This window comes from Aulonocara sp. 'chitande type north' Nkhata Bay, linkage group LG3 (genome assembly GCF_057382095.1).
Source record: "Aulonocara sp. 'chitande type north' Nkhata Bay isolate Kocher_YH1m ecotype deep benthic linkage group LG3, A_spYH_male_GT1.1, whole genome shotgun sequence".
Classification (NCBI taxonomy): Eukaryota; Metazoa; Chordata; class Actinopteri; order Cichliformes; family Cichlidae; genus Aulonocara; species Aulonocara sp. 'chitande type north' Nkhata Bay.
Genome location: NC_141346.1, coordinates 73932435 through 73951609, shown reverse-complemented (window position 1 = coordinate 73951609; position 19175 = coordinate 73932435). Strand labels below are relative to the sequence as shown.

The 19175-nt window shown below is 42.0% G+C and overlaps 1 protein-coding gene across 2 annotated transcripts in view; it reads right to left on the bottom strand.

The window, feature by feature from the left end:
* Positions 1-19175, bottom strand: part of LOC147337001 (protein NLRC3-like) — a 618167-nt gene that overhangs the window by 591626 nt on the left and 7366 nt on the right. Inside the window, exons 2-7 of one of the 2 annotated variants that reach the window (XM_086287157.1) lie at positions 15793-16077; positions 13171-14962; positions 11804-11977; positions 11417-11590; positions 11067-11240; positions 5577-5750 (exon numbers count right to left, since the gene is read on the bottom strand). In XM_086287157.1, the coding sequence (XP_086143283.1) occupies positions 5577-5750; positions 11067-11240; positions 11417-11590; positions 11804-11977; positions 13171-14962; positions 15793-16077 (2773 nt within the window). The remainder of the gene's footprint in view (positions 1-5576; positions 5751-11066; positions 11241-11416; positions 11591-11803; positions 11978-13170; positions 14963-15792; positions 16078-19175) is intronic. The other variant, XM_086287156.1, reaches the window with a different exon arrangement.

The window sequence follows — 19175 nt, the reverse complement described above, 5'->3', positions numbered from 1 at the left end:
TTTAAAGACAACCAGATCTGGAAGTGGATTCTACCACGTACTGGTAACCAGTGGAAAAAGCTGGTGATGGGTCGTCTAGCACAGACCCACCGCTGGAACCAGACAATTGATGAGGGAGAGAACTGTGACAGCGCCGTTCCTTCACTTGACCTCAGTCGCTCTCGTCTGCTCCCTCGTAACACTGCTCTTTATTGAGCTTACATGAATATGCACAAGTTCATTATGACGTCTTACACAGGTATGAACAAAGAGTACCAGTCTGTGCATAGTGTGTGTGTGTGTGTGTGTGTGTGTGTGTGTGTGTGCGTGCCTGTGTGTGTGTGTCTGTGTGTCTGTGTGTGTGTGTGTGTGTGTGTACGTGTGTGTGTGTGTGTGTGTCTGTGTGTGTGTACGTGTGTGTGTCTGTGTGTGTGTGTGTGTGTGTGTGTGTGTGTGTGTCTGTGTGTGTGTGTCTGTGTGTGTGTGTGTGTCTGTGTGTGTGTCTGTGTGTGTGTGTCTGTGTTCCAGATGTGACCCTGTGACCCCAAAGCTGGTGCTAAGAGTCCAGCGGTCCCCCTAACAAAGGGCTCTTATACTTAACCAGACACAGAGTAGGTGTCCTCCTACACCAGGGGTCTCAAACTCGCGGCCCGCGGGCCAATTGCGGCCCGCAGGACGATAGTTTTTGGCCCCACCTTAATGTGAAAATTGAATGTTAGTTTGATAATGTATGACACTTTACAGTGTTGTGGACGGAGCTGAATTAACCCACCAATCAGGGCGGGATATGGATCTCAGGGGACACCAGCCGGGCTTGATGCAAGCAGGGAAACATTTCTCAATGAGTCAAAGTTCCAGCAGCGTTGTCCTGGAGTGTTTCTTTCTTTCCTGTGCCTGGCTGGCTTCCTCCTTTCTATTGGGCAAACGCCGACATTCGCCCCAGCGCGCTGCGTTCACAACACTTCAAAAAAAGTTGTTTTTTTAAGTTGCTGCCCAGCGGGACATTATACGTATATAGATTTATACACACGTCAGTGGGATTTAAAGTTATTTTTCCACAGAGAGAGATCTCATATTAACTCTCACAGTGATGCGTAGGCGGCGGGATAAAAGAAAAGTCATGAACTCAATGCAGCCCAATTTAGTCTGCAGTCACATAGCGACACCTGTTCATCGGCAACAACAGTCCCCGGTAACCCGGACTAATTATAGGGTCGCACCGTAATTTGTGGCTCCATGTTTTTATTTGCATCACTGCGTTTGCATTGCAGCAAACATGAACATTACATATATTTCAATATAATGTAAAAGCAGTCAAAACAACTAACATCAGAAACAGCTGATGTTATTTGTTATATGTCACGGTGTCATTTCCGCTTCTTTCTCCTGTAACAACAGCCCGGCGCCGTGAGCAGTCGCCTTTTTTGCGCTCGCTATCCCTGCACTTTCTACCATCTGCAAACGCCACGGTGTTCGTGTCGTCATGAAAGACATGAACATCGAGCGTAAAAACAAAGGAGACTGCTACCGGCTTTTTATCTGCCGATCGCCGTGCTACGGTTGCAAGAAAAAGAAGCAGAAATGACGTTCTCTACGCGTTGAGACGTTCCCCGTCCGTCGGCTAAACGCTTGATTGAAACTTCAATGCGACAGTGACACCAAGTAGAATTATAAATGTCACATAGCCCCAAACATGTCTTTTTCAAAGCCTGCGGTGAAGAGAAAGGTTGGTGATGAGCACCGACAATTTCAGGAAAAGTGGGAAATGCAATATTTCTTTGTTGAGCACAGGGGCACCCCGACCTGTCTTATTTGCACAGAGAAAGTTGCGCTGCACAAGGAATACAATTTGAAACGTCATTACACAACTAGACATGCTGAGCTGGATGCAAAATACCAGGGAGACGAGAGAGCGAACCGGGTTGCCAGTCTTAAAACAGATCTACTGAGGCAGCAAGATTTCTCCAAGAAAGCAACCAAAGAGAATAATGCAGCAGTCGGAGCCACGTGGTTAGTGAGATGATTGCTAAAGCAGGGAAGCCATTCACAGAAGGTGCATTTGTCTAAAAGTGCATATTGCAGGCTGCAAATATAGTCTGTCCGGGAAAGAAAGGTCAGTTTAGCAACATCAGCCTTTCTGCCAACACCGCAGCAGATCGCATTTCTGACCTGTCAAGTGACATTTATGACCAACTGTGTGAGAAAGCCAAATGTTTCAGTGTATACTCAGTCGCTCTTGATGAGACCACAGACATCACCGACACTGCCCAGCTCCCAATGTATGTCCGTGGTGTTGATGACAGTTTTGAAGTGATGGAGGAGCTGCTCACAGTAATTCCAATGCATGGCCAGACCACCGCTCAGCAGATATTTACAAGCTGTGTGATGCCATTGAGAATGTTGGTTTGCCATGGAAGAGGTTTGTTGGAATAACAACAGATGGAGCGCCATCAATGACAGGGAGGAAACATGGACTGGTGGCACAAAACAAACTGGAAGAGGAAGGCGTGGAGGAGGCCATTGCTCTGCACTGCATCATCCATCAGCAGGTCCTTTGCAGCAAATGCCTGAAGTTTGACAATGTGATGTCTATTGTTGTGAAATGCATCAACCAAATCAGATCCAGGGGCTTAAAGCACCGAAGGTTCTGTGCTTTTTTAGAGGAAATGGAGTCAGAATATGGGGATGTGCTCGACTTCACTGAGGTACGTTGGCTCAGCAGGGGAAATGTATTAAAGAGACTTTTTGAGTTGAGAGCAGAAGTGAAGCCTTCATGGAGAAGGATGGAGTTAGTGTTCCTGTGCTAACTGATCCCAAATGGCTCATGGACTCAGCTTTTCTTGTTGATATGACACATGAGCTTAATGTACTGAACAAGACGTTACAAGGCCAGGGGCAACTTGTCAGTGCTGCCTATGACAACGTGAGAGCATTCTCCACAAAACTGGCGCTCTGGAAAGCTCAGCTCTCTCAGACAAACCTTTGCCATTTCCCAGCATGCAAGGCTCTCGTGGATGCAGGCACACCATTCAGTGCTGACGAGTATGTTGATGTCATTTTGAGGCTACAGGAGGAATTTGATCACAGATTTGCTGACTTCAAGACACACAGAGCCACCTTTCACATTTTTGCGGACCCCTTCTCCTTTGATGTGCAAGATGCCCCTTCTGTGCTTCAAATGGAGCTCATTGAGCTGCAGTGCAACTCTGAACTCAAAGCAAAGTTCAGGGAGGTGAGTGGAAAAGCAGACAAGCTTGGACAATTTTTGAGAGACTTGAGCCCTAGTTTCCCTCGGCTTTCCCGAATGTTCAAGCGGACCATGTGCCTTTTTGGTAGCACATACTTGTGCCAAAAGCTCTTCTCCACTTTGAACTTCAATAAGTCCAAGTACAGGTCCAGACTTACGGATGATCATCTTCAAGACATACTGAGGGTCGCAACTGCTTCCTCCCTCAGGCCAAATCTGGCTCGGCTATGCGAGAGGAAACGCTGCCAGGTCTCTAGCAGCAAGGAGTAGGCAAGAGAAGCCATGTTCAGAAGAACAGTTCATTTTCTACAGTGTTCCATTCATGTTCAGAAGAAGGTTATAGAACTGTTAATACAGACATTTCAATCTAAATACAGCAGATATAGAAGACTGAAAGAAAAACACAAGTTCACTGACTAAAAATATCTTATTATTATTTTATTTATGTATTACAGATTGATTTATTTTCTTATTAATTCTTAATTTGTTTATTCATTTTTCATATTTTGTGTTAAAAAATAAAAATAAAGAGATTTGAGAAGATTGGAATTTTTTAACCATGCCTTTCTTGTAGAAAACCTAATGCGGCCCAGCCTCACCCAGACTCTGCCTGCAGCGGCCCCCAGCTAAATTGAGTTTGAGACCCCTGTCCTACACCATAAATCAGTAAGAGAGGGTACGACCTCTCTCATGGCCCCAAGTGCTGTGTGCATGCCAGAGCACTCTGGAAGGCACACAGAGTCTTTACAGACTACTCAGGATCAAACCTCTATCATCATGCAATCGATTATACAACTCTAAGCATATATGAGTAAATATTTCTAAGCATAAATGACAATCAACAATATAAACCTTACAGCTGGTTTTAATAACAGAATTCATTTGTTTCTCAAACGAGAAAGAGCTATCGAGAAACACTCCTAAATCTTTAGTTCTTAACTTTTCCAGTGGGCCAAGGTCAACATTATCTGCTAATGCTAAATAGGCTGCCGTTATTAACTAATGCTAATTTGACATGAATTAGCATTATGCACTAATGCTAACACTTACTTTTTTTAAAAATGTGAGTAGCTAATGCTAACACTATTTCCCTTAACTTTATAACAATGTGAACGGCTAATGCTAACACTCTTTTTCCTAGCATTATAACATCTGAGCTGCTAATGCTAAGTAGGCTGCCATTAGCACCTACGTCTAATTTAAGGCAAATACGCATTAGAACCTAATGCTCATATCGTTTTCCTTTGCTTTATAACAATGTGAGCAGCTACTGCTAAATAGCATTAGCTAATAACAGCAGTCTAATTTAATGCAAGTTAGCCTCATTTGCATTACAACGATGTGAGGAGTTAACGCTAAGTATGCTGCCATTAGTGGCTAATTCTAATTAGGGGTGAATAAATATTACCAGCTAATGCTAATATCGTATTCTCTTCCCTTTTAACAATGTGAGCAGCTAGTGCTAGGTAGGCTGATGCTAGCAGCTAATGCTAAAGCTAATTTAATGTGAATTAGCATCACATTAGTGAGGAGTTAATGCTAAGTAGACTGCCATTAGCAGGTAATGCTAATTTGAGGTGAATAAGCACTAGTAACTAATGCCAATACCCTTTTCTCTTGTGTTATAATGATGTGAAACGTTAATATTGTTCTCAAACAACAGAATGAGAATGAAATATTGATTCTAACAGGGCCCATAAACAGCATTAGCTTAGCAGCATTAGCTTATCAGAGTCTCCATCATGGTCACACAAATCCTTAGCGGAGCAAAGTGGCCTACTTAGCAATAGCTGCTGTAGAAAGCAAAGGGAAAACAGTATTAGCATTAGCTGCTAAATGTGCACTTGAGAACAAATCTACTGTGAATTCAGCCGTGAATGTAGTGTTTCCAGTAAGCTTCCATTTCCAAATGTTAGCTGCTCCTGTCTGCCTCTTTGTCACACACACAGACTGAAATGATTCACAGCCTTGTTTCATCCTTCTGTCAGTGTCACTGACTGTCACTGTGACTGTGGACATACAGCATGGGAAACACACACATGGCTGATACTTGTATCTAAAGTTACAAAATGTTGTCTCTGTCCAAATATTACCTAACTGTAAGTCTACTTTTAATGAAACTCTCAACATGACTTATCAGTTATCATTAATGTTCCTGCAAACAGACTCCTTGAAGACCCCCTACATAAATATCCATGTACTATCCAGCTAGACTAGTGTGTCTGTCCCTGAAAATATTCCTGCATGTGTGATTGTTCATGTCCCATCTGCAGGAAACAAACAGGAAGTGAGTGAAAGACACAGGAAATGATTCCAGCTCTTCCTCCTATATCAGACATTCTCTCCATACCTGAGAGTGTCCAGTCTCCAGCCTGGATCCTTCAGTCCAGCCGACAGAAGCTTCATTCCTGAGGGACCTGGATGATTGTAGCTCAGGTCCAGCTCTCTCAGATGGGAGGGGTTGGAGGTCAGAGCTGAGGCCAGAGAAGTACAGCCTTCCTCTGTGATCAGACAGCCTGACAGACTGCAGACACACAAAACAACAATCCATCTGTTATCCATCTCTATAGCAGCATAACTAAGTGATGGTTCAGGGTCACCTGATCCAGCTCTAACTATAAGTTTTATCAAAAAGGAAAGTTTGAAGCTGATCGTCAAAGTAGAGAGGGTGTCTGTCTCCTGAACTCAAACTGGGAGCTGCTTCCACACCCAGTCCAACATAGCCAGGCTTTCTTTGCTGCTTTGACAAAACCTCAAATCCCAGTCAGAGATGGTGAGCATCATCACAGTGATGATCATTTCTCTGTTAACCCAGGCTTTCTGCTTCAGGATCTGTGCACGCTCACAGAACAAGGAGACCTTTAAACATCATTTCACTAAATGGATGGACTGAGCTCAGCCTACAGATGAACTGGATAAATAAAGATTTGACCTCAGTGTGCTCAGTGTTCCTGTCTATTCCTAACATATTCCTAACATGATAGCTGCACTTTAGAGCTCTAAAACTGGAACTGACACATATTTAAACTCCACATGTTACTCAGTACATTCAGTTCTGACACTCGCCCACAGTCCAACAAAGGAAACATGGAGATCACATCAGTTTGTCACCAAAGTCTAATTATTCCAGAGGGCAGTGTTGATACAACTAAAGTTATTTTTAAGCAAAGTTGAGTTTTTTATTGTCGCAGTACTTCATGTCTGAAGTATCACTTAAATGCATTACACGCTGTTGATGGCAGCAAACAAACCACCCAAACAAACAGAGGTGGGATGCTTGGGCAGACTACGTAGGATCAGCTTGTGGGAGGAGTCAGGATAAAACCAAAGAAAGACAAGCTAACAAACACCACAGTGAAGTGAGTAGCTACAAACTGCAGGCTGATTAGTGTTGTTGAAGAAGTCGGTCTGAGGAACGTTCTTAGGATCAACAAATGACGGCATGTATGAGCCTCCCTCAAGACGCACCATCACAAGAAGAACACATAAGCTGTAGAAAAAGGAGAGACTATGAAAGCCACGGCGTTACAACGTGCACCAGCTGTTGGTCTCTCTGGAGACTACTGGGCGTGGCTGGGTAACCATGGTTACTTGGGAGTTACAGTACATGATATTAATGAAGAGTGGGAGCTGCGTTCTATAGCAAACAATTTGTTATGAGGTAATCAGCTGATCTTAGTTTAACCGGAAGCCCTTCACAATAATTGCAATGCCTTTATTTTGTACAACTACCATCAGTTCGTCTGTACTGATGGTAACTTAAAGTCACACTAATGTCGTTTAGTTTCTATAGTTTATGTAGTGGAAGTATACTACAGTACCCTGATCACTGATAGGACAGATTTATGTAGATATACACCTTTGTGTTTAACATTACTGCATTATAGTGCTGTGATCTTTGTCCTTATATATGGCTATATTAGCTATACTGATGTACGTACATATAACTGGATATGTAACTTATCTATTCATCTTATTTGTCATGTATTTGTATTGTGTACTTCCTTTTTGTAAGAAACCACACACATGATCACAGCCGCAAGAATCAATCAGTGAAAGAATAAAGTGTCTCAAACCAAACCTTAAGCTCTTTATTCCACATGCTGGGATCATTTGGCCTTCAGTGGTGTTCTGGCTGACACACCGGAGTGACCAGAGTGCTAAAGAGTGAATCGGACACACCAGTGTCATCTCTGATATCTCCACTACATTTAATCGTCCTTCAGCTTGTGGCTGCCGTTAGCTGGTCTGCTAGTTAGCTGATTTGCTATTTAGCCGGTGTGCTAGTTAGCTGGTGTGCTAGTTAGCCGGTTCGCTAGTCAGCTGGTGTGCTGACCAGCGAACCAGTAGGTTACAAGATGAGCTTGTCTGTCTGATGAGCCAGCTCTCTCTGTCTTGGTCATTTTGTCCTTGGGCAAAACCTAACCTACCACTACAACTGTAGCTTACCTCCACCAGTGTGTGAATGTGAGAGTGAATGAATACAGGGAGTGCAGAATTATTAGGCAAATGAGTATTTTGTCCACATCATCCTCTTCATGCATGTTGTCTTACTCCAAGCTGTATAGGCTCGAAAGCCTACTACCAATTAAGCATATTAGGTGATGTGCATCTCTGTAATGAGAAGGGGTGTGGTCTAATGACATCAACACCCTATATCAGGTGTGCATAATTATTAGGTAACGTCCTTTCCTTTGGCAAAATGGGTCAAAAGAAGGACTTGACAGGCTCAGAAAAGTCAAAAACAGTGAGATATCTTGCAGAGGGATGCAGCAGTCTCAAAATTGCAAAGCTTCTGAAGCGTGATCATCGAACAATCAAGCGTTTCATTCAAAATAGTCAACAGGGTCGCAAGAAGCGTGTGGAAAAACCAAGGCGCAAAATAACTGCCCATGAACTGAGAAAAGTCAAGCGTGCAGCTGCCAAGATGCCACTTGCCACCAGTTTGGCCATATTTCAGAGCTGCAACATCACTGGAGTGCCCAAAAGCACAAGGTGTGCAATACTCAGAGACATGGCCAAAGTAAGAAAGGCTGAAAGACGACCACCACTGAACAAGACACACAAGCTGAAACGTCAAGACTGGGCCAAGAAATATCTCAAGACTGGTTTTTCTATGGTTTTATGGACTGATGAAATGAGAGTGAGTCTTGATGGGCCAGATGGATGGGCCCGTGGCTGGATTGGTAAAGGGCAGAGAGCTCCAGTCCCACTCAGACGCCAGCAAGGTGGAGGTGGAGTACTGGTTTGGGCTGGTATCATCAAAGATGAGCTTGTGGGGCCTTTTCGGGTTGAGGATGGAGTCAAGCTCAACTCCCAGTCCTACTGCCAGTTTCTGGAAGACACCTTCTTCAAGCAGTGGTACAGGAAGAAGTCTGCATCCTTCAAGAAAAACATGATTTTCATGCAGGACAATGCTCCATCACACGCGTCCAAGTACTCCACAGCGTGGCTGGCAAGAAAGGGTATAAAAGAAGAAAAACTAATGACATGGCCTCCTTGTTCACCTGATCTGAACCCCATTGAGAACCTGTGGTCCATCATCAAATGTGAGATTTACAAGGAGGGAAAACAGTACACCTCTCTGAACAGTGTCTGGGAGGCTGTGGTTGCTGCTGCACGCAATGTTGATGGTGAACAGATCAAAACACTGACAGAATCCATGGATGGCAGGCTTTTGAGTGTCCTTGCAAAGAAAGGTGGCTATATTGGTCGCTGATTTGTTTTTGTTTTGTTTTTGAATGTCAGAAATGTATATTTGTGAATGTGGAGATGTTATATTGGTGTCACTGGTAAAAATAAATAATTGAAATGGGTATATATTTGTTTTTTGTTAAGTTGCCTAATAATTCTGCACAGTAATAGTCACCTGCACACACAGATATCCCCCTAAAATAGCTAAAACTAAAAACAAACTAAAAACTACTTCCAAAAACATTCAGCTTTGATATTAATGAGTTTTTTGGGTTCATTGAGAACATGGTTGTTGTTCAATAATAAAATTATTCCTCAAAAATACAACTTGCCTAATAATTCTGCACTCCCTGTAGTGGGATTGTAAAGGGTCTTTGAGGGTCTCGAAAAGCGCTATATAAATGCAATCCATTATTATTATTAAGAGCATCTTTAGGCCTGACTGTGCTCATCCTTCCTCCAACCTCTCCTTACCAAAGATAACAACTACATCAGTATTAGCTCAATAACAATTTCTGCAATTCAATTGTGGACATTCATTTTTAAACCTTGTGTAAAACGATAAAACCTCAAAGTCTGAGCATTATTCTTTGTGCAAACAGCTCTTGCAGGTTCCCCCGGACTTAGGTTATTTTTATTATTTAATTACTTTCCTTTAAGCAGCTGTTCAGGCTACTAAACTCATCCCAGAAATAACAAGTGACACCATTAATAGTAGAGGTGGGAATCACCATACAACTCGCGATACGATATTATCACAATACTTAACGCACGATACGATATTATTGCGATTTTTTAAAATATTTTGCGATATTTAAATTCTGCACATAAAGGTAAACTTTATCAATATTCATTTTATCTAATATCAAAGTCTCACACTCAGTCTTTCTCTCATTTCAGTCAGTTTTATTGTTGACAAACTGAACGGTTTGTATTACAGTCTAGTCCAACTTAACTGAATGCAACCATCTGGTACAATTATAGCTATTCTGAACTATGCAATTTATGAAAACTATGCAGCCCCTTCAGCAACTGAAGAATTTGAAAGTAAATTTAAAAAAATATATAATTTTACATTAAATAAAAAAGTTTCAAACTTAATTAAAATTAAACATGTCTTAAATTAAAATAAGTAAACTGTCATGTTTATTGCTGCCAAAAAAAAAGTTAAACACATTTGGACAGTGAAGGAATGTCAGGATTGTTGCTCAGAAAAAGGATCAACATGCTCTGAAGTCAACATGCTCTGACTCCAGAGCATGTTGACTTCAGAGAAAAAATTGTTTGTAACAAAATATCGATTTCTGCTGTCCCTGTATCGATACATTATTAGCAAACAAAATATCACGATACTACACAGTATCGATTTTTTCCCCCACCCCTAATTAATAGTGGAGCTAACTTTAACAGGTGAAACTGATTTGACCTATAAGGCTACTGCAGTTACTTCTTATCAGGTTTAGTAGGGAAGACATCTGGATGAGGTAGTTAGTAGTATGTAGTTAGTACCGGGCGACTCCCCTCCCCCACATCGGCACCAGAACCCTGTATTATCTACAGGGTAAGACTGCCTGTTTTATCAAACTATGGCCATTACTACTGTGATCATTTGCAGCCCAGTGTGCCGCTCTCTCTGCTGGGATGAACCACTGGAGCTCACCCAGTCATCCCTTTCTTTCTCTCAAGAAGAAGTGAAATAAATATATTTATTATGTTACGAGTCTAATATTCTTTAAATCAAACTGTAATGAATAAATGAAGCAAGAAGATTTGGTGGCTCCAAGTGTTGTAGAAGAAAAGATAAACATCTCATTTTGAGAAATCAGCCTTTAAAATTAAGTACTGTGAATAAAAAACAAACAGCGAGCCAATCAGCAGTCGCCAATATCCTCCTAATTTCATTCACAAAGAAATCAAATATATATATTATGGGCCCAAAGGAGCCTAAATCTTTAAATTAGGCAGTACATGAAGTATTTTTTTAAATAAACAAAGACATGACTATAACAACTTTTAGTAATTCAGAGTCCAATTATCCACTCAAATGTGAATAAAAGTTCACTTGACAGCTGTAAAAGTTACCTGTTTATACAATAATATAAATCACATTTCAAATGATCATCTGTGGAAAAGTTTGAATCCTGACCTGAGAGTTTCCACTGCACACTGTGAACTCTTTAGTCCAGCGGACAGAAGCTTCACTCCTGAATCCTGCAGGTCAGAGTTACTCAGGTCCAGCTCTCTCAGACTGGAGGACTGGGAGCTGAGGACTGAGCACAGAGCTTCACAGCTTCTCTCTGACAGGTTACAGCCACTCAGTCTGAAAAATAAAAGACAATCTATAAAACAAGTACTCATGTAGAGTTTGTTAATACATTTCACAACATTAAATCTTGACTTTCTATTTTTAAAGGAAACATAAACATACTAAGATACAACATCATATGTATGAACTTTAATTAATAATTCTAAAAACTAAATGTTTTCTGATCTGACCTCAGAGTATTCAGTTTACAGTTTAAACGTTGTAGTCCAGCAGACAGAAGCTTCACTCCTGAATCCTGCAGCTTTCTGATACTCAGGTCCAGCTCTGTCAGACTAGAGGACTGTGAGCTGAGAACTGAGGACAGAGCTTCACAGTTTTCCTCTGAGAGTTCACAGATGTTAAGTCTGAAGATAAAAACATGAATAAAGATTGTTGTTAAAGTGTAATCAGTGTGCAATAGCTTATTGTCTTGTGCTGAGCAGGTTAGTAAAACTTCTGTTTAACTTTGAAATGAATAAAAATGCTATGAAACAAGGATAACTGGATAAAGACATAAACAAAAACAAACATCAAACACATAAACAAACAGAACTAAACATAATACAAATTGATCTGACCTCAGAACATTCAGTTTGGCATGTGGACTCTCCACTGCAGCAGACAGAAGCTTTACTGCTGAAGCCTTCAGGCTGTTGGTACTCAGGTCCAGCTCTCTCAGACTACAGGACTGGGAGCTGACCACTGACAACAGATTTTCACAGCCTTCCTCTGAGACGTTACAGCTGCTCAGTCTGTGAGAGAAAGGAAAAAAACAAAAACAAAAAAAAAAAACAATATATGTGATCAAATTAAATTTGTTTATATGTTGAACCCTTTTTTAAAAAAATTTATTTAAACCTATGAGACTATGAGTGCTACCAGTCCAGTGCACATGATTGGTACCTTGATGGTACCTTGCTCAGGGGTACCACAAGGTAACTATTCGGTGGATTCGACCCCTGACCTTATGATCATGGGGCGACCACTCTGCCTACTGAGCTAATAATTCTGTGTACACTGTCATACAATATTAACTAAAACAATTATTTTAGAAAATTTTAGTAATTCAATAATCATGCTCATTACCTGTGTATTGTGAATAACACTGGATTTTAAACACTAGCTGTATAAAACTCTTCCTGTTAAAGGTGTGTATAAAGGAGATGAGCTGAAATGCAGACTTCATGGAGAATGTTTGCTGTCAGCATATATCAAAGACAAAGCAGAGATCCATCCAGTCTCTTCCACTAAGCCCACAGAGGGACAGACAACCACTCTCACTCACACCTGCATGAAGTTTAGATCACCAGGTAACCTAACTGCATGTCTGTGGACAGTGGGAAGAAACTGTAGAGGACCCAGAGTGAACCCACTGTAATTCTGTGATAACACTGGTTATGGAAGCCTTACAGTTACATATGGTTACTGACAAGAAACACGACCTTAGAGGCAATTTCAGTAATGAAGACCGAGTTTCTCCCTACATACAGGATGAAAACATGACAGCACAGCAGAGATTTATATTTAAAAAGGGAGAGTGTGCACTGAAAGTGAGATACAAACTTGAACTTAAATTATGAACATCAGAAAAAGATGTAGGTGAAGTCTGGCAGGTGAAGTTTGTGCTTTAGAATAAAACAACCAAACTCCTGGAGTTGGAGACAAATGAACAAGCTGAGGATAATAAACCTGTCAGAGGGGCTGAAGCATCAGAGCTCATGTTCTTATAGGCTGGGTCTGGATTGTCCTTTGATAAGAGTTACAGAACAAAGTGTGTTTTAGAAATGCTGGAGTGAAACATTAAAACTACCATATATTTACCGAGTGACTGATGATCATTTAATTCACTATTTAAAAAAAAATGTTACAGTGCTCTTTGAACTCAGCATTTCTGATTTATTTCCCATGATTTTAAGAATGAAGCGATGACAACATGTTTACTCACAGAGCCTTGTTGGAGGCTTTGACCACTGGCAGCAGCCTCAGAAGAGCCTCCTCTGAAGCAGAGTATTTCTGCAGGTCAAACACATCCAGATCTTCTTCTGATGACAGTAAGATGAAGACCAGAGCTGACCACTGAGCAGGAGACAGTTTATCTGTGGAGAGACTTCCTGATCTCAGGGACTGTTGGATCTCCTCCACTAGAGAACGATCATTCAGTTCATTCAGACAGTGGAACAGATTGATGCTTTTCTCTGCAGACAGATTCTCACTGAGCTTCTCCTTGATGTACTGGACTGTTTCCTGATTGGTCTGTGAGCTACTTCCTGTCTGTGTCAGCAGACCTCGTAGGAGAGTCTGATTGGTCTGCAATGAAAGACCCAGGAGGAAGCGGAGGAACAAGTCCAGGTGTCCATTTGGACTCTGTAAGGCCTTGTTCACAGCACTCTGGTAGAAGTGTGTCTCTGCAGATTCTCCTGTGTTAGACTTCTTGGGGGTTGTTTGTTCTTCCAGCAGATTGAGTCCAGAGTTGATGAAGGTCAGATGGACATGAAGAGCAGCCAGAAACTCCTGAACACTCAGATGGATGAAGCAGAACACCTTGTCCTGGTACAGTCCTCTCTCCTCTTTAAAGATCTGTGTGAACACTCCTGAGTACACTGAGGCTGCTCTGATATCGATGCCACACTCTGTCAGGTCTGATTCATAGAAGATCAGGTTTCCTTTCTGCAGCTGATCAAAAGCCAGTTTTCCCAGAGACTCAATCATCTTCCTGCTCTCTGGACTCCAGTGTGGATCTGTCTCAGCTCCTCCATCATACTTGACCTTCTTCACTTTGGCCTGAACCACCAGGAAGTGGATGTACATCTCAGTCAGGGTGTTGGGCAGCTGTCCTCCCTCTCTGGTTTCCAGCACATCCTCCAGAACTGTAGCAGTGATCCAGCAGAAGACTGGGATGTGGCACATGATGTGGAGGCTTCGAGCTTTTTTGATGTGGGAGATGATCCTGCTGGCCTGCTCCTTCTCTCTGAATCGGTTCCTGAAGTACTCCTCCTTCTGTGGGTCAGTGAACCCCCTGACCTCTGTCACCCTGTGAACATACTCAGGGGGGATCTGGTCTGCTGCTGCAGGTCGTGTGGTTATCCAGACGTGAGCATAGGGAAGAAGCGTCCCCTTGATCAGGCTTGTGAGAAGTACATCAACTGTGGTGGGCATCGTAATATCAGTCACACTCTTAGTGTTGTTGAAGTCCAGAGGACCTCGACACTCATCCAGACCATCAAAGATGAACACAACCTGGAAGTCTTCAAAGCTGCAGATTCCTGCTTCTTTGGTTTCAGTAAAGAAGTGATGAACAAGTCCCACCAAGCTGAACTTTTCCTCTTGCAGCACATTCAGCTCTCTGAAAGTGAATGGAAAAATGAACTGGATGTCCTGGTTGGCTTTGTCTTCAGCCCAGTCCAGGCTGTATTTCTGTGTTAAGACTGTTTTCCCAATGCCAGCCACTCCCTTTGTCAGCACTGTTCTGATCAGGTCCTGTCTTTTGGGTGAGTCTTTAAAGATGTCTTCATGTCTGATTGTTGTTTCAGGTCTGTGTGGTTTCCTGGATGCTGTTTCAATCTGTCTGACCTCATGTTCATCATTGACCTCTGCAGTCCCTCCCTCTGTGATGTAGAGCTCTGTGTAGATCTGATTCAGAAGGGTTGGGTTTCCTGCTTTAGCGATGCCCTCAAACACACACTGGAACTTCTTCTTTAAGAGAGACTTGAGTTTAGGCTGACACTTCTGAAGAGCATCTGAATCAAAAAAAGGAAAAAAAGAAGGAAAAATACAAATCTGGTCTGAAGGAGCTATGTGATGTACTTTGGCCTTTATTTAACCTATCAAGTTTTTAATATACTCATTCTACCAGAAATCAAAAAGGGGCTTCAGGAATTCCTAAATGTATTTCCTGAAAAAAGCCACGTTAAATGTTTTGAACCTACACATCTGCATTGCTTTGCAGCTTTTCATATGTACCTGATGCCAACATGTGCAGGCTAAACAGGTTTCTGCTTTCTGTGCCTCTTCTCCAAACTTTGTAACCAAAAATAACAACATTGAAGTGTCATAACGTTCCCCACTGCTATGTTATTTAAAGAAGCATCTGAGAGAGATTCAGTAATTCACATTTAATTCTTCTCGTAATTTACAATGGCAAAAGATAATGTAAACCCTTTCTGGCCACAATTTGCTTTATTATATGTAAATGTGGCATTTTTTTCATTAAACATTTAAGTCAAATGACCGATGCTTAAAGAGTGTCCTCTTGTTAGAGAAACACTCTGACTTTTCTTTTTTAAGGCAATCAGTTTGCATGGTTTTTAAAAGTAAAGAACACTTGTGTTTAATTAAATACAGATCACATTAGATCTAAGTAGTTTCACAGGTTTATGACGATCATCAAAATTCCTCCATGTAGTTTAGAAAATACATTTGCAGGCATGTAACAAATCCAAACATTCGTCGTAGAATGACGTTCTTGCCCTCTCCTTTTTCTTACAATGAATTCTGAGGCTTCACTTTCACATCTCAACAAACTGCAAGGTGACCATTTTTATTCATGGTATCTGATGCATGACCTCACCTTGTTGAGCAGATGGATCAGAGTTCAAACGCAGCTGAGAGAAAAGAGAAGGATCTTTGATCTGAAGATGCTTGATTGTTATCTTGCATGCTTTGTCTCCTTTTTTCCTCACTGTGTCGATCAAGCTGCGTGCCTTGTCTGCTCTGAGTGGGTTCCCCTCCAGTATCGATTCTTCCTCCAACTTATTTAAGATACCATCACTTACAAGGGCCTCAAGGAGCAGTTTAAGGATTTCTATTGTTACCCTCCAGACAAAGGCTGACCGTACCCTGGCAAGCTCCTCCTCTACAGGAAGAAGAAAGAGACATAAACATGCTTCTCAGTCGAAATCATGTGAAAAATACAGTGGAACCCCGACTTATGAATACCCCATTTAACAAAAAATTCAAGTTACGAAGGCAATGAACGGCAATATTTCTGCTCATGGTACGGCAAAATGCCGGTGTAACGAAATCCGCTGGCTCTGATTGGCTGAGCCTACAATGCCCACAAGGCCTTCCGAATCATGTGACAACCCCTTGGCTTCCGTACTCGTGCTTCGCTGTTCCACTTGAACGACATATTGTTGTTCTAGTTAGCAATTAGCCTATCGTTCAGCATCACCTCACTCAAAAGGTGCAATGGCTGTTTCGACTTAAGAAAATTTTCGACTTACGAAAGACCCTCGGGAACGGATTAATTTCGTAAGTCGGGGTTCCACTGTATTCTAACTTTGTTCAATTAACACTTCAACATCTCATCAACAAATACTAAATTTTAGGGTGTGTAGGGCTAAAATGATGCCAGGTTAAAATGAAACTGAAGAAAAAATTGAAACTGAAAAATAATGAAAAATATGAAAAACAAAATCGCTCTACGCTTCCGTACTACGCTTCTGTATCCAACACTTTTCAATGTGGCCTCACAAAATTATTATGACTACAACAACCATGAAAAGAGTTGGATGGACATTGCTACTCAATCACAGCTGCCTGGTCAATGTTTTTCATTAGTAATTTAGCAAAGTTGATGGTGTGTGTGTCTGTAAGACAGAGAGAGGGAGAGCGAGGGACAGATTTTGTATGATAAGCTTCATGTTATGAAGGCACAGTTTGAGCACTCGGGTCGCATCAGAGCATCGGGCCATATAGTGTGAGACCCTGCATCGTGACCTATGAACTTCTAACCTCTGCGATTTAATTGTACAGTTTGAGCAGGAGCTGAATAACGCGACTGAAAAAAAAAATCGCACAGTGTTTGCCCAGCTTAATGCAGACTGTTTAAACTAAACAAGCTGCTGTTTCACATAATAAACCCTGTCAGCTGCAGTATTGTCTTCTGTTTTAACAGTTAAAGCAGTAGAGACGAGCTGTTTGCATGTGCGTGGAACTCTAGCGTCATTAACCATGCTAGCTGTTAGCTTATAGCTCACGCTAGCTAACCAGCGAGCAGTTAAAAGGACAGCTGAAGCTGCACAAAATACCCACAAACTTATCTCACTACAACGTAGCGCCGAAAATATGACTCGCAGCTCAAGCTCGACACAGCGTCTGTAACATAAGACTGACATCCAGCTAACCACAGCTAAAAGATATTTAGAGAAAACTTACAGTTTCCTCAGGTTACATGAACTGAGTTGTTTCACGCTGAAAAGTTGGTTTGTTTTGGCTCTCACTGAAGACATAGCTGCTCTTTTGTGCTGCTTTTACCCAATGGTATCTTTTGCGAGTGTGGACGCGTCAGCTGTTTGCTCCTTAAATGCTTTTCTTCTTTTATTGATTTTTATGCTGATTTTTTCCCTTTTTTCCGTATGAGCTTACCTGCGATAGCTTCTGGACACTTATAGATCATTAGGACTAAAGTGTTCTTAACAGAAACAGCAACATTTTTATAGTTACCTTATCCTCAGCGCTCCGTGTGTCTGTGGCCTAGACACAGCTGAAGCCTGATTACAGTGTCTGGGCACCGAACAGCCCCAATAGCCTGGAAAGGTGCTAACCGCTAGGCTAACTAGCAACAAGATGCCTTCCCTATCCACAGATGACTACCACAGCCTCCTGCAGAAGATTGCAGTACTGGAGACAAAAATTCATCGCTTAGAAGTAAACGTGGAGGTAAATGGACTGTGTGGAAATGAAACAACCTTGCCTTTGATTCAAAACAATGGCGATGAGCAAGCTAGTACACAGCTAAGGAGCACAGATAACATGACCAAGAAAGTAGACTCTGTGCATTATTATAAATCCTCAAGTGATAATCCCCCCTTGGACTGTCTTGGTGCAAAACCAAGACATAAATCATGTCTCCTGGAAGGCGGAGGACGTATCACGGGCAGAGCACAGCGAGCTGAAATCTCTGAAACCGACTGGCCTTCACTTCCTACGAGACAGAGAAGCTCTTCTACCCCTGTATACGAGAGGAAACAGGACTGGACAACAGTGAATAGGAAGGTTAACAACAAACCTCCAAAACAACTGAATGTGAAACTGCACAACAGATTTGCTCCACTATCAAAGGACCCTGGATCTATATCGGACAACCATCCATCTAAAAGCAGCGAAATAAGGTCTGAAAATCTGTTGAAAAGTAAAAGACCACAGGGAAAGCTAAAGGCTAGGCCTGAAACTCTGCTTGTGGGTGACTCTGCCGTAAAGGATGTACAAATGATGTGCGGTAAGAACACTAAAGTCCTCTGCTTTCCTAAGGATATGGTCAACAACCTGAAGGAGAGAATTCTTCAAATTACAGATGAATATCCAACTGTGACAAACATTGTCCTGCATACAGGGTCAAACGATGTGTCCAAACAACAATCGGAGGTTCTGAAACGGGACTTTACTGGATTATTAAATACTGTAAACTCTCTGAATGCAGCTGTATTCATCAGTGGACCTGTACCGCCGGTCAGAGGAGGAGACGAGAGATTCAGCAGGTTGTTTACACTGAATAAATGGCTTATATCAGCATGTACTGACCACTCGGTGCATTTTATCAACAACTTTAATATTTTTTGGGAACGCAGGCATCTGTTTAAAGCAAATGGATTTAATTTTAACAAGTCAGGGGTGAAACTGTTCACCTCCAACTTGTTTTATTCCATACGTCATCCATATGTGCTTGGTGCCAAGGCTGAGATAAACGAGGAGTTATCTCATAAAGAGGAACAAACAGTACTCCAAGAACAGACAAAGCCCAGCAGAAACCTTGAGGAGGAGCTCCATCTGCCCCCACCCGGGAAGAGCCTCAGAAAGGAGAGACATTTGAGGCAAGAAGAGGGGTCCCTATTTGCCTCCAACTCTCTCAACAACACCAACGACCAGGACCAGGGACCACGACCTTCCCCAGTCCCCCAAACCCCTGACAGGCCATCACCCTCCTCCCCCTCCCTTTCTCCCTCCTCCCCA